Raw genomic sequence first — 13158 nt, 5'->3', positions numbered from 1 at the left:
CAGTTGGTGAGTAAATTAACTAGAACGACATCTGAGAAGTAATAATGGAGTTGTTTATTGTTATACTCTAATGTATCAGTAACCCACAGACCTTTGTGTACGTGAGTTACTGATGTGAGCATGTGGTTGGATTCATTCTGGTTTGTTTTGAGATCCAGTTTGGTTCCCATGGCAGAAAGATGCAGTGGAGTAATCTCTACTCGGGCACTTGTTTGTCTTGTGACTCTGTCCTTGCCCCCTTGCCAAGGGGGCTATGTACCTGCTGTTGCTTGTCAGGAAAAGCAGATGGAGAACGACCTCTGACCCCAGTGGACTACATTGCAGGCCGTCTTGTCACTCTGACAGCCGGCCTACTCCCGGCAGCAAGCAGAATGGTTGCCATACTATTCCTCGTGAGGTTTCCTTGTATCTGTTGTAATATTCAAGAAAAAGAAAACGGAGCAAATGAGCACTGATGTAATATGCATGAATTTATAATTCCACTGCTGAGGGGAATCCTAGGAGCCATGCAGCTTTGCTTTTAGCAACTTTAGCATTTCTGGGATGTGGTGTTATCCCTTGTGCCAAACTGCATGGTGTTTCCAGTCTTTGGAGAGCATGCTTAATTTTTCTCATCACCTGGAAATATTCCCTCTGCTTAGCTTGTTGTTTGAGGCTGCTACATAATGTAATGGAACAGCATCCCCATGGTACTTGAAAGGAAATCTTTTCACAGCTTATTGCCATCAGCTAACACTCTGGGTTTTAATGGAAAATCTCGTCAGGCCTCAGCGCTTGACTCATGATGTCCCTTAAGAACCAATTCTGAGTTGGCAGCACTTGACATGATTGCCCTTAAGTAACTGACAGGGTTGCAGTGCTACACGGCACTCGCAGGCTCGGTAAGTGTTTGATAGCAAAGATCTGGCCGGTGCTCAGAGAGGAAACGGCGCGGACCCAAAGCAGGTTCCCCAAGCTGGGCTCTGTTTCAAGTAAAAACCAATATAATTCAGTTATAGATCGGTTTTAAGTAAAAATAGAAATGTATCTATCATAAGGCTATATTTTGCTGAACCCCCCCTTATGCCAACCTTCAATAACATCTTTGACCATGACGATTAGCCAGTCTGTCAGAATGCTGATCTGATGATATGGAATAATAAATCGATGGGTTGAGGACGGAACAGACAATGACATGTTTGGATTTCAGTAATGCTGCTCCGATGGCACAGCATAAAAGATTTTCACATTTTTTTAATATATCAGATGTTGTGCACCGTGAACCAAGCAGACAAGTTGATGCTGTGGTTATCTTTCCATGCCTGGACCCCTCCCAGGGCATGAGTTTACCCGACCTCAGCATGACTCAGTCCTTCCCCAGATGCTTTCATTCGGACAAAAAAAGACCACAACCAAAAAGAATAACTCTTGGCGTAGAAGAAACTGCATGTAGCAGAAGCTTCCTCCTTCTCCCTCCCTCTTTGAGCTCCATGGCAACGTCCACTTTGATATGCAGATACCCTAACCATTCGTACATTGCACCACCAGGGGGAATATTGACTTTTCGGAGAGCCAGAGAGCTTGTGCGTTAATTGTTAAGCTAAAACAGTGTTTCTTCCTTTATTTTTCTTCATCTGAATGAAAGCATGTATTGGCCTTCTTTCCCCAGGTGTGGAGGGAAGACTGTGTGCTGGAGCCAGGGATTGCATCTTGATGTAAAACTACTGAACCCTGCGGGCTGAGAGTCATCTCCAGTGTTCCCCTTCGCGTCAGTCATCAAGGTGATATCATCGCTCTGTAGCCCATCGCACTGTGAGTGGTATCTGTCCTGTTTCCCTCCCAAAACGTCTCTCTTCTGACAACACTCAGGGACACATTTTGACTGTACAAACCACCACCTTGCCATGGACCGCCCGTGTCCTGGTGAAGGCGTGAGCCGGACACGGGCTCTCGTTGGGAAACTGTAGCCGTGAGGATTCTCTCCAACTTACTTCCCGTGATTTTACTCTGGAGGTATTCTGTATTGGGACCAGGGATGGATGTACCGGATGCCAGCAAGCATGGCAAGAAGTCGACAAGTCAAAAGCTGGAGGACCAGAAAAAGGTAGGCCGAACCTTTCCCGATTTGTCAACGCAATGCTCTTCTTTCACCTCCTCGCTGTGTACGCATGTGCTGCTTTTTTCAGGAAGATAACCGAAGCTTTGGCTCTCGCCGTATTCCACTTGAATGATTGTGAAAGCAAACGGATGAAAGTTTGTTTATCGCATACTTTGCTGTTCTCTGTTCTAAAAGAGAACATGTAGGTCCAATTGTCGTAAATTCCCAGCAGCTCTTTTGTTCCATATTTCCTAATAGCTATTTATAAAGACAAAGGGGGGGTGCAGGTTGTGTTCTACCCCCCCCTCAGTGCCTCCAGTCGGGCAGCACCCCTCCTCCCTTCCCATGGGAATACATATTTACTCATGTTTTGCAATGCTTTTATGTGAACCACTTTGGGAATAGGAAGGGAATGATAACAAAAAATGAGACATAAATAAATTTTCTTTTCAGCAAAGCAATATCGTGTATGCTAATGGTCCTCTGCTCGGGTAGGGCAACAGATCGGGTGGATAACAGTAAGCTTAGCAGAGGCTAGCTTCGAGTCAGACTCTGACCTCGACGGGGTCAGATTCACGTGTGACGGCGCTGGAGGGGCTCGATCGAGGGAACTCCAGAAAGCGAGACTGGAGGGCAGCAGCAGCCTCTGTCTTCTCTGTTTTTTGGCCACGCAGGATGTATTCTCATGGATGCACCCACATGCATAGATTTGGTACACACTACTGGACTGGTTTAACACAAACACACACAAGCTCCCCAGACATTCACCCCAACCACAATGCAGACACAGGCTCAGACTCTCTGACCTGATTCCTGTAATGAAGTGCTTTTGATGAGCGTGATGATGGTCCATGTGATGCCCGACGAACAGCGGAGTACGTCGAAGACGCAGGAATACATCAAGTCCAACATTTGTAACTCTATTAAGATCTCATGATTGAGTCTCATTCTTTTCCCTTTTAGACCTGAGTGCCAGCTGAGAGTGCTCCTTTTTTGTTCCTTTTCTTTTCTTTTTTTACTCCTTAAAGCCACACAGAGATGTTTTTGCTGCGTCGCTGCCTGGCAACAACATTTAAGAACCTTTTTAGAGGAGGCAGAGGAAGGAAGGTGTGTTGCTAACCTTGGAATGGTGTTATAGCACAATGGTAGATGATTGCAGTGGAGCCTACAAACAGAAATATCCACATGACCTCTTCAGAAATCAGAAGCTAATGCACCCTTGGGGTTCAGTTAAATTACACAGGCTCTCTTTTAACAGTTGTTCCCCTCTGGAGATTTGACAGAAATATACTGTAGAACAAGAAAACAAAGAGCAGCATATTCTACAAAATGTAACGTGATTTCTACCCTCCCTTAAAGCGGACATTGGAACTGAGCAAAGAGGGACATCAAATATTCATCTGCTGGGGGAATTGACTGGGCTCAATTCAGCTAGCATTTTGGTTTGAGGATGTATTTCATGCCAATAGGTAAGCTCTACCTCTCTGTCTGGACTTTTGTCTTCAGCCAGGAGACACGTTTTTAAGAGAGAAGAGCTCTTTGGAAAGGTTTCCATATTCCTAGCGATGTTTCTGTGGTTACGGTGGGATGCGCGTTGTAATTGCAACGACTTGATGGGTTGCGTCTTTGCGTCTTGATGGGTTCTCCCCTTTGTCTCATACTCACTCCTCTCGTGCAGCCTTTGTGGTTGAATCCAGTGGAAGAGCATTGCTGCTGACAACACACATTTGCAGAGATCACCCTAATGGCTGCTACCTTTCACGTTGTAATGGGGGCAGAATGTGTATCCACTGTGGTGGATACCAAACTTAATATAATAATAAGGAGAATGGTCAGTTTAACACAGTGTTTGAGGGATACAAAAATACATTTTGCTTTAAGGTAGTAGGCTTCAGGGATGCAGATTATATTGCCTTAAGGCAGAAGAAAGCTAGCTCTTTCCCTCAGTTTGTTGTATATGTGCTAAGCTAACCCGATTGCTGGCCCTAGCATTATATTTAATGGGCAGACAGAAGTGGAATCTATTTTCTCATCTAACTATCAGAAAAGATAGTGAATTAAAAAAATGCTTATGATATTCGGTATATTTATTCTCCAGGCTCTAGTTAGATCTGTTTGTTAGCTTGTCTCTACGCCTACAGATCACCATCTTGGCAGGCTTGAGCCGAGTCCACATGGAGGTTTAGTGACATCAATTCTGCAAACATGAAGTTGGATCTGTGTGGTGTTTGTCGTCCATCCATCTGATCACTTTGAGGAATGTCCACAAGTTTCAAACCCAAATCAGTGTTTCCCCTGTGGTTACAACTTTATGGGGGGTGGGGGCAGTAGTTGGACCATCCAGCGGGGGGGCGGACGTGTGTGCTCTATGTCCACCGCCACGTGTGCATATGTGTATGTATATGTGAGTAAGGGGGCGGGATCATTTCAGGGTGGAGGCGGGGTGATTCCCCACAGGGCCCCCGCTGGCTGGTTAGATGGGGAAACACTGCAGGTAGTAAATTAATAAAGTAGAAAGCTGGATTTGGCCAGCGCTCCTCCCTTCATCATGCAGGGAGTCTTTATGTCCTCCTACGTTCTTCTTCTCTCACTCCCCCACTTCTCTGTTTTCCTTCCAGTCCCACATGGATGATACTTTAATTTCCACATTGTTTCCTGAGAATGAGGAGGCAGTGATTACGATTGGGCCGCTCACCTGTGCCCGAGGGACAGCGTGCTCATAGTGATTGGTTGCATGGGCGGTCAGGCAGGGGCAGCAGTGTTGCTAAGGCATCTCCAGTCCAGTCTTCTCATCAGCCAATCACCTGAAAGCTTTTGCCCGAACAAACCTTTACATTGGGTTGGTCTTTTCATTGCATCATATTCATGCTTTATGCATCATTCATGTTGTGACCATGCATTAAAGCCATCACTGCATTGTGCCAGAATTAACTGGCTCGCTACCCCCACGCCCCCGCGTGCGGACTGTCATATGTGATAGACCGTTCTCAAGCTCCTTGGGGGCTGCTGACAGACGAGTGAATAATTGAACACCAGGTAGGTTTGTAACGCTGCGATTTGATGTATGTATCATTGCAGAACAGAAGATGGTTATATATGGGTCCTCGTGGCGTGGATTAGAGAAGGAGTGCTGGGAAGCACAAGGATGGTGTATCGAGTCCAGGCTGCCCCATGTTCCATGTCGACATGTCCCTGTGTCCCTGAGCAACACACCTAACCCCTAATTGCTCCCCGGGCAAAAATGTGAAAAAAGCCATGGGTTTAAAGTGTAATGTAAGTCGCTTTGGATAAAAGTGTCTGCTAAATGACCTGTAATGTAATATGTTAACATGGCGCCTTACACTGAGCAGGGCTGTGAGGGGCCGATCGGATCAGATTGCCATAAAATCATGGGATGTTGGGACTGACTCTGGTCCATCTGTCCTTTTGTATTTCTTATTGTTGATGATAATGGAGATGTATATGTTTGTATCTTATTATTTATCATATTTTTTTTCTGTGCATGTTGACCTTTTTGTGAAGCATGCTTTATTTCTGTCTTCGTTATGAAGGAGGAGAGGAGCTCTCTGGGCTTAAAATGAGGTGGAGGTGGTACAATCCATGTCATCGGCATGACGTCACTGTAGTTACAAATGACTGTCCATCAAATTAATTTTATTGTTAGAATGTAGGGTTTTCCATGGTGACTGTTGTGGAGAGCTTACTTCAGTTCAACCATCGGACAGAGTTGCCATTACATTGTATTAGATGCAGCAAGATGTTCATGTATCGTACCGGACGCCGTAGCCTCTTGGGCTGCTGACAAGGCTTCAAGGGACTTATTTAGTTTTTGGCACACGGTGATAGTGGCCAGAAAGAATTCTTGCTAGATTGATCTGCTTCTTTACACAGATCGTTTTACATGTCAGTACTTTTGGTAATGGTGTGGTGACATCCTATGAAAACTCCCACACATACATACACACACTTGGCTACTGACGGTACTTCAGCAGCTCATTCCTTGAGGAATTAGTCGGTCAGGACCACAGAATAAAGTCGAAGGGAAAACATGTCAAAACAGGACAACCTCACGATCGCGGTGTTCACAGAGCAAAGCCTCAGAGGCAAAGGGATGAGTGCTGAAGTCCAGGTCAGGCAGAGACTGAGGGGGAGACAGATAGAGAAAAGGGAGAGAGACACACGCAGTCGGCAGTGAGAGTTAGTTGTAGGGGGGTAACGGGATGGAAGCAGGGAGAGTCCACGCAGGGAGACGGTTGAACCCTGTGACACTGCTGGGAAGCCAGAGAGAACAGCCCCTTCTGCCTCTCACAGCGGCACAGATACACTCCCGTTATCCATGCTTCTTATCAGTAGCCCAGGATCAGATGTAGTATGCTTATTACATAGTATGTCTAATGCAGTGTGGCAGAAATACCAGGACGTCCTTCTGCATCCGGTCGCCGCAGTACGCATTGAAAGTAAAACGAAGAAATCAGCGGTTTAGAATCTTGAAAACAAATCCAAATGTAAGTGCTTTTATTATAGTTGGTGTTTATTTATCTTTTGAAACCTGATTGTTAATCCTGATTACACGTAATCTGCTACTTCCCCACCCTGTAGATAAGCGGTGATGTCTGCCTTAAGTCGAGCCAGGCGGTACGGACCGCGGGTCTCAGAAATCCTGGGCGGTCTGTGTGTGTTTGTCCGTGTGTGTACGCGCCTCGTACACGCCTTCCTCATCATGTCCCTCATGTCATGAGATGAGATTGACCCTCAGGTTTACACGCTGATCGAACAGGCACATGGAGCTGCATTGTACCTATTAAGACACCGTCTTAAATCACTCAGCTTTTGGACGTGGTTACAGTCATGGGATCGAAAGGCCCTCCGCTACATGCGTGCTGCAGTGAGTATGTGCACGTCTGCCATAAAACCACCGCTAAAATCCATGAGCTTTCCAGCAGTCGAACATCTTAAATGATCTCCTGGTCGTAAAGGCCTTTTTAAATGGAAAGCCATTGCTCCTGCACGAGGGGCAACACCCCGGATCTACTTTGTAACCAGCAGCTATATAAATGGTAATCATCTGTGCCGTGAAGGGGAAGCAACAACCACTGAAGGTCCAGCAGAACAATGCAATCTGAACTTTGAAAATAAATACAACATTTTATTCAAAAACTTTACATAAAAGTACCCTCAGGGGATCTGTAACCAGCGGCTGTGACAGCAGCAGGAGGTGTACCCTTAATAGTGTCATATCTACATAGGAAACCCTTTACATCACAATAAGTGTGTCTTCGCTGGGCCCTCTTCTCGCTGCCTTGTGATTTGATTTTGTGCCGAGCTGGTATTGTTCTCAGGGTTTCCGCATGCATATGTTGAAAGCTGAACACTTCATGCATTATGCATGCTCGACGCACAGCATGTCGATACACAGCATGCCGGCATGTAACGATGTCCCCCTCGAGTGCGGAGTAGGACCGTAAGAAGCAAGCTGTCAACACTAACAATGCCCGTGCGAGCCCACCTGTGCACAGGCGCGCGTGCCTGGATCGCATCCAGACGGATTTGCTCTCAGATCTAGTTTGTGGCTGTGAGGGTTAACCTGACACGCTTGGAGGCGGTATCAGGTGTAGCCGTATTACCTCAGAGCCCCGGAGTGTTTTCCGCCACCATTCAGGATCCCCCCCCCCTCCCGCCAAACCTCTGTGCACCTTTAATGGTAGATAACAGGATTATCACAGCAGCTGGGTTCCTGAGAGAGGCGCCAGCGCCGCAGGGTTTGGGAGACTCTCTCATGACTGATGCATGCTGGTACCAGCCACACGATGGAACACGGGATCAGCACTTCTTCCAGCTGTGTCTGGTTCAGGTCACATCCTCTGGGTGGGGCTTCTAAGCGCTAGAGCCCGAGCTCATTTGCATATGGAAAGAGGAGGCATCGAGTGGCTTTGTGGTCTCGCCTCATCAAGGATTTGGCTCTTTCTATGGTCTAATTAAACACAGCTGGTCTGTGTTGTTCTTTGCAATAACAACGACATTAATTAAGCCTTTCTCGTCCTCCAAATGGGATCATATTGAAAGAAACTGAGGTCGATGAGCGTAGCAGTCCGTCAGTCGGTGGTCCTCGCAGATGATCTCTGCAGTTCCTGTGCTCCGCTGAAAGGAGTTCAATTCATCTCATTTAAAATTGCATTTTGTTTTCTCACTGTCTTCTAAGTCAATTCATCTTAAAAATGAAATGGTAGATCCGAGGACGATAGTTGCTCTTCATCCCATTGTGCAATCCCGCCGCCCTAATATACATAGGCCACTGTTGTCTTTTTCAGTCCATGTCAGTAATTGATAAAGAATTGTCTTCAGTCCTCATCAAGGACCGTCCTGAGTTGAGAGCGTGCTATGAGGGAGGAAGGTGGCTAGTGGGACTCTATAAAACCAGCCAAGCATCCTTAACACTGCATCTCCAGTGGTCTCTAATCAACCACGTCAAGGTGCTCGCTGACCCGCTCCAAAGAAAAAGGATGTCTTGAAAGACATTGTGCTGCTACTCTACTCATTCTGATCGTGTGTAATGTGAGGTGTGCGGAGGTCACAGCACAACAATTGAAAGCCAAGTATTTCCTGTGGATGAACGTATCCCCCGTGGGAAGACAATCTACAGCAAGCAGCACCTCAAAGGCTCCTCGTGGGTCCAGTTCAAAAGCTAAATGCAGTACATTAGTAAGACAGTTGGTGTCTGTGTGACCCCTGGTAATCGGGGAAGGAGTCCTTAAGGGTTTCTTTCACAAGATGGGTCTTCAAAAGTATCAGTCTGATTCCATCCTTTGGTGTAAATGAAGAAAAGATTTTCTGTGATTTATAAGCCTGCGTTAATGTAGATAATATCCTCTCACTGCCATCGACCCGCCAGATGGGTCCTGTTGGAGACCATTTCAAGACCCCCCTCGTTGGTAAGCGGTCTCGGTTAGTTTGTTTGAGTGTGCACCAGAATGTGATGCTGCTGCGTTAAAGATAGTGTTGGAGGGGGGGGCAGCACACCAGCCAGGGGAAGAAGAAGAAACAGAAGACATGAGCCATGTGTGCACCTGCGTATTCAAGAAGCATGTTGGAGCAGAGGTAGGAAGGACGGCTCATACTGGCTCACTGTGAGCACCGGAGATAACAGAACGCTCCTTGTGTTATGTGTCATGTTTCTTCGACTTCCTCTTTAATATGGCTGCTTGTCGGTTAGTGGCATCTTGTGTATTGACTGTATTGTTACTTTACAAAGTATTTCTTTCTGGTTTTAGAGCAACGTTTGGGTATTTGAATACATTAAGTATTTTTCTGTACCAATCGAAGCACTACAATTCTCCAACACCACATTTACTCTGAAAATATTGGTTAGGTTGTGAGTGATGAAGATCATTGTGTTTACTTCATGCATAGATCAGAGTCAAGCATTTTCACATAACGTTCATGTGACTGGTATTGATGCCGATGGCCTGCAAAAGCTCGCTTGCTTGTTGTAAAGCTTTTCAAAAACATGCATGAACAAATCCCTTGGGAATCTTGTGGTTCAGGGGCAGAAAGAGCAGAATTAAGACCTACCTAGACGGGTGGAGTATAATATGTCAGAACGCTGTGACAAGCTGTTTACATTGGCTAGGTCACCCTAGTCTGACCATGTTTTGGGTCACTTTTTTGCCCTCTTTACCAGGGTGGTTCCTGTGGTCTCTCTCCTTTTGTCAAAGCCCCAATTGCCACATAAGAAGAGCCACGAAGGTCACGACAAACAAGGCCCAGGCACGACCACATAATAAGCATTTCCTCGGCAACATGACCGACTGATCACAGAGGCCGGAGCTCGGCCTGGGATGAGACCGCCTTCCCTGCCCTTCAGATACACATGGTCTGGTGTCATTTGTGGGCCTCTTGCTCGAGGAGCGCGGGGGGTCTGTTCCAGTCAGTTTCACACCACGATGCTGTGGATTTTTTCCCTGTTGGAACTGACCAAAACATTTAGTGTTTCATTTGATTATTAATCAGGAAGCCAGTAATTTCAGACCCAGATAAAGTTTTCAAAACTGATTTAGAACCTGATTCTCATTGAGTCAGCACAAGCGGCAGTCGCCGGTATGGATTCAGAGAGATCGGGTTGGAGACAGCAGACATCTCACTCTGCTTAGTCCTTCTTATGCTCAGTTTTACTGAGACACAAGCAAAGCTGAGAGGGATACAGGGCATCAAAGACGCACAAGGTTTTGATTTGATCCCCAGCTACCTCACGGAAGCGAGGTGGGCGTACTAACCAAGCGCCCTGTGAGAAATTGATGACAACATCTCGACCGAAGCGCTGTCACAGTTAATATCTATAGTCTCTGGCACTATTAACAGGCCTGTCCTGCCGTTTTTAACCATCTCACAATGTGTAAGCAGAAGAGTCTCTGCTCCCGAGGAGGGATTTGTGTGTATTGTATTGACCGTTTCCTCCCATCTGTTTTTAGGTGAATACCAATTAAAACAAATTCAATTGTAGTTTGTACCCTTGGCTGAGGTGCAAAACATGGAGTATGGGTGAAACCCAAGTTTTAGGGGCAGCGCTTAGTCAATTTCCAGTTTTCTTTCCATTGATTGAAATTTGACTTCTTCTTATACAGAGGGTTTATAGCACCTGAATAGAGAATTTCCACATCAACTGCAACAATTCTGCATTTTCTTTTTTTCAATATTGTGGATTTTGGGTAGAAAATGGTGCTCCAATTAGGAGGAAAAGTGAGTGTTTAGCCTCATTCGTGTTTAGTATGGGTGAATGTTGCTTGTATTTATCTGTGGTTGTAAATCTGAAATTGCCAGGTCATTTCAGTGGGGTTACAATAAGTGTTGTTGTGACATTGGTTGTTACATCCTTATGTGAGGATGAATACCATGAAAGTCAGTTTATTATCAGTATTCCATCTGCGATTGCAAGAATCTGCGAAAGTCTTGGCTCCCTCTGCTCTCACAGAAGAGCGCCCACATCCTGGACTGTGCTTAAAATAATCAGATTTTCATGCAGAATGTGACCCGACGGCTCACACTGTAAAACATTGCATGAACGCTGCCTGAGGCTGCTCGCTTTCTTGATTTACTATAGTAATCAAAAGTCCCACATGAAAATATTTTTTATATAAATGATAGGAAGAGCATATGAGGTGATCGAGTCCGTGTACGGCAAGGCAGACACATTTCAACGACAAGGGGATTCAAAGTGCTTCACTTCAAACTAGGGCTCTAATAGATTAACAATTAGAAGTCAACTAATTTATCGCATATTTTGAAATTAATTAATCACATTTAAAAGTTTGTTTTTCTTCTAAAGACTAAATCTTACAAGTAATGAGAAATCAATTAATCAAAGCGTGTATTTTAGTGATGTGAACAACTTGATCATCATGGATGCAGAAATCCACCGGGTGGAAGGTGTTGAACCAGCGACTCTTCTGTCCTCTGCAGACTGTGTGCAGCGCTGGGTTGCTGTTGAGATGGAAGTAGCATAGCAGCCAGGCCGTGGAGGAATTCCTCTGCACAGTTTTGTTTCCCGGGCCAACTTTGTTTACAGTTTATATTTATTTATTTTGCAGTTAACAAATAAAGAGTTAAAGCAATCAACTTTATGTACTGCTTTGAATGCGAACAAGGACGTGCTTTGAATGTAAAAAAAACCTTTTCCAATGTGTCATTTTCTCCGTCAACTTGGTTTTATCTCCACTTTCGGATGATCTGATTAAAAGATATCAATGTCTTAAAAGTAGGTGATTTCACATTTCTTTATAAAGTAAAATTCAAAGTTCTGACCAACTTTGTCGGACAGGTATGTTTTGGTTAGTAAAATTATGTTACAAAAAATGTTCTGCAAGCGCACAGTAAAAAATAAAAATAAATAATGATAATGAGGACATGTCCTCTGCACTCCAGGGCATTGTTTCCTCTTTTTTATTCATCCTGTGATATTGCCATGTTGATCTTATTGCCCCGGTACCCTGAGGAACCAAACTCATCAGTTGGACGTCTTAATTGGATACACTTTTCAAATTTCGCTCCCGCATGGTGTTGGCTCACTCCCAGGATCATTATTATATTTGCCAAGTGTGTGGACGAACTGTGAACTCGCACCGTGGCCTCGGCTCCGTGATCACTGAGTGAAGTGGACCACGCTCCCTTTCCCCGTGAAGGGGGAGCTATTGGAGCCCTGCGTTCTTTTCTATATAAAGAGAAATCTGGTTCCTATTTATACACAACAAGAACAGTAATGTCCTCCCTCATTACGCCGTTACTTGTCCCTTCTAGCGAGGCTATCATTAACTATAAGAAGAGGACGTGGTCGTCGTGACAACCCCCATTGGTATGCGGCCTGTGGTTCTCAAACCTTGAGTTCAGCATTTTGTCCCGTCTTTGTTGCCATTTTGTTTGTTCACACGATTACAGTAGTCCTGCCTCAGGGCATACACTGCTTTGTGGTCGATTTGACTCGATTTGACTCTTAATGCTAAATTATCATCATGCTGTGTTGAAGAAGACTGGAAAATAGAGAGTGAGACCATGAACTCATGTGTACAAGGATTGCTGAGGAAATAAATCAAGTAGTCATTCACTCAGGACATTTTTTAAGGAACCCTAAACCCTGATGAACCCTGGTTCATGAGGGGGCCCCGGGATCTCAGCTCGCCCCTTTTCTTTTGCTCAGGACCAGCGGGCCCACGTCTTTCACTCTCACACATGTCATCAGTAGGGTGCTCTCCAGCAGAGGCGCAAAGGAGACTTCTTGAACCCCAGCTCCGTGTCCTGAGCTCGAGGACTGGTGAACACAGCCAGCGGGCTGACAGGTAGCCCACAGCAACAGATGCGTGTGTACAGTAATGGCTCTGTGCATTGGCAACCCCAGAGATTGCTCCGCCGTCGCTCATCTACCGCTAAAGCCCGGCTATTCATACTAAACTGAGCCACTTTCCTCAGAAACAGCATGCCAGTTGGCTTGAGGTACAGCTTCGCCTCAGTCGAGCGAGAATGGTACCTCAGACACATTCAACATCTGGCTGCATTTTAGTAATCGCTCGCTTTTAAAAGAGGAGAAAAGTTCTAAG

General features: G+C 45.5%; 1 protein-coding gene across 5 annotated transcripts in view; it reads left to right on the top strand.

Annotated features, from left to right (window-relative positions):
- The window catches only part of nav3 (neuron navigator 3), a 333028-nt gene that overhangs the window by 100877 nt on the left and 218993 nt on the right, over positions 1–13158 (top strand). For 4 of the 5 annotated variants that reach the window (XM_078101055.1, XM_078101049.1, XM_078101054.1 and 1 more), the window contains 2 exons: positions 1649–1760; positions 1849–2083. In XM_078101055.1, coding sequence (XP_077957181.1) covers positions 2015–2083 — 69 coding nt within the window. In that variant the 5' untranslated portion in view covers positions 1649–1760; positions 1849–2014. Of the gene's footprint in view, positions 1–1648; positions 2084–13158 lie in introns of all 5 variants that reach the window. The other variant, XM_078101047.1, reaches the window with a different exon arrangement.

This window comes from Gasterosteus aculeatus, chromosome 4, assembly GCF_964276395.1.
Source record: "Gasterosteus aculeatus chromosome 4, fGasAcu3.hap1.1, whole genome shotgun sequence".
NCBI lineage: Eukaryota > Metazoa > Chordata > Actinopteri > Perciformes > Gasterosteidae > Gasterosteus > Gasterosteus aculeatus.
Note: the sequence above shows the minus strand (reverse complement) of the source record. Positions and strands in the feature narration are given on the sequence as shown.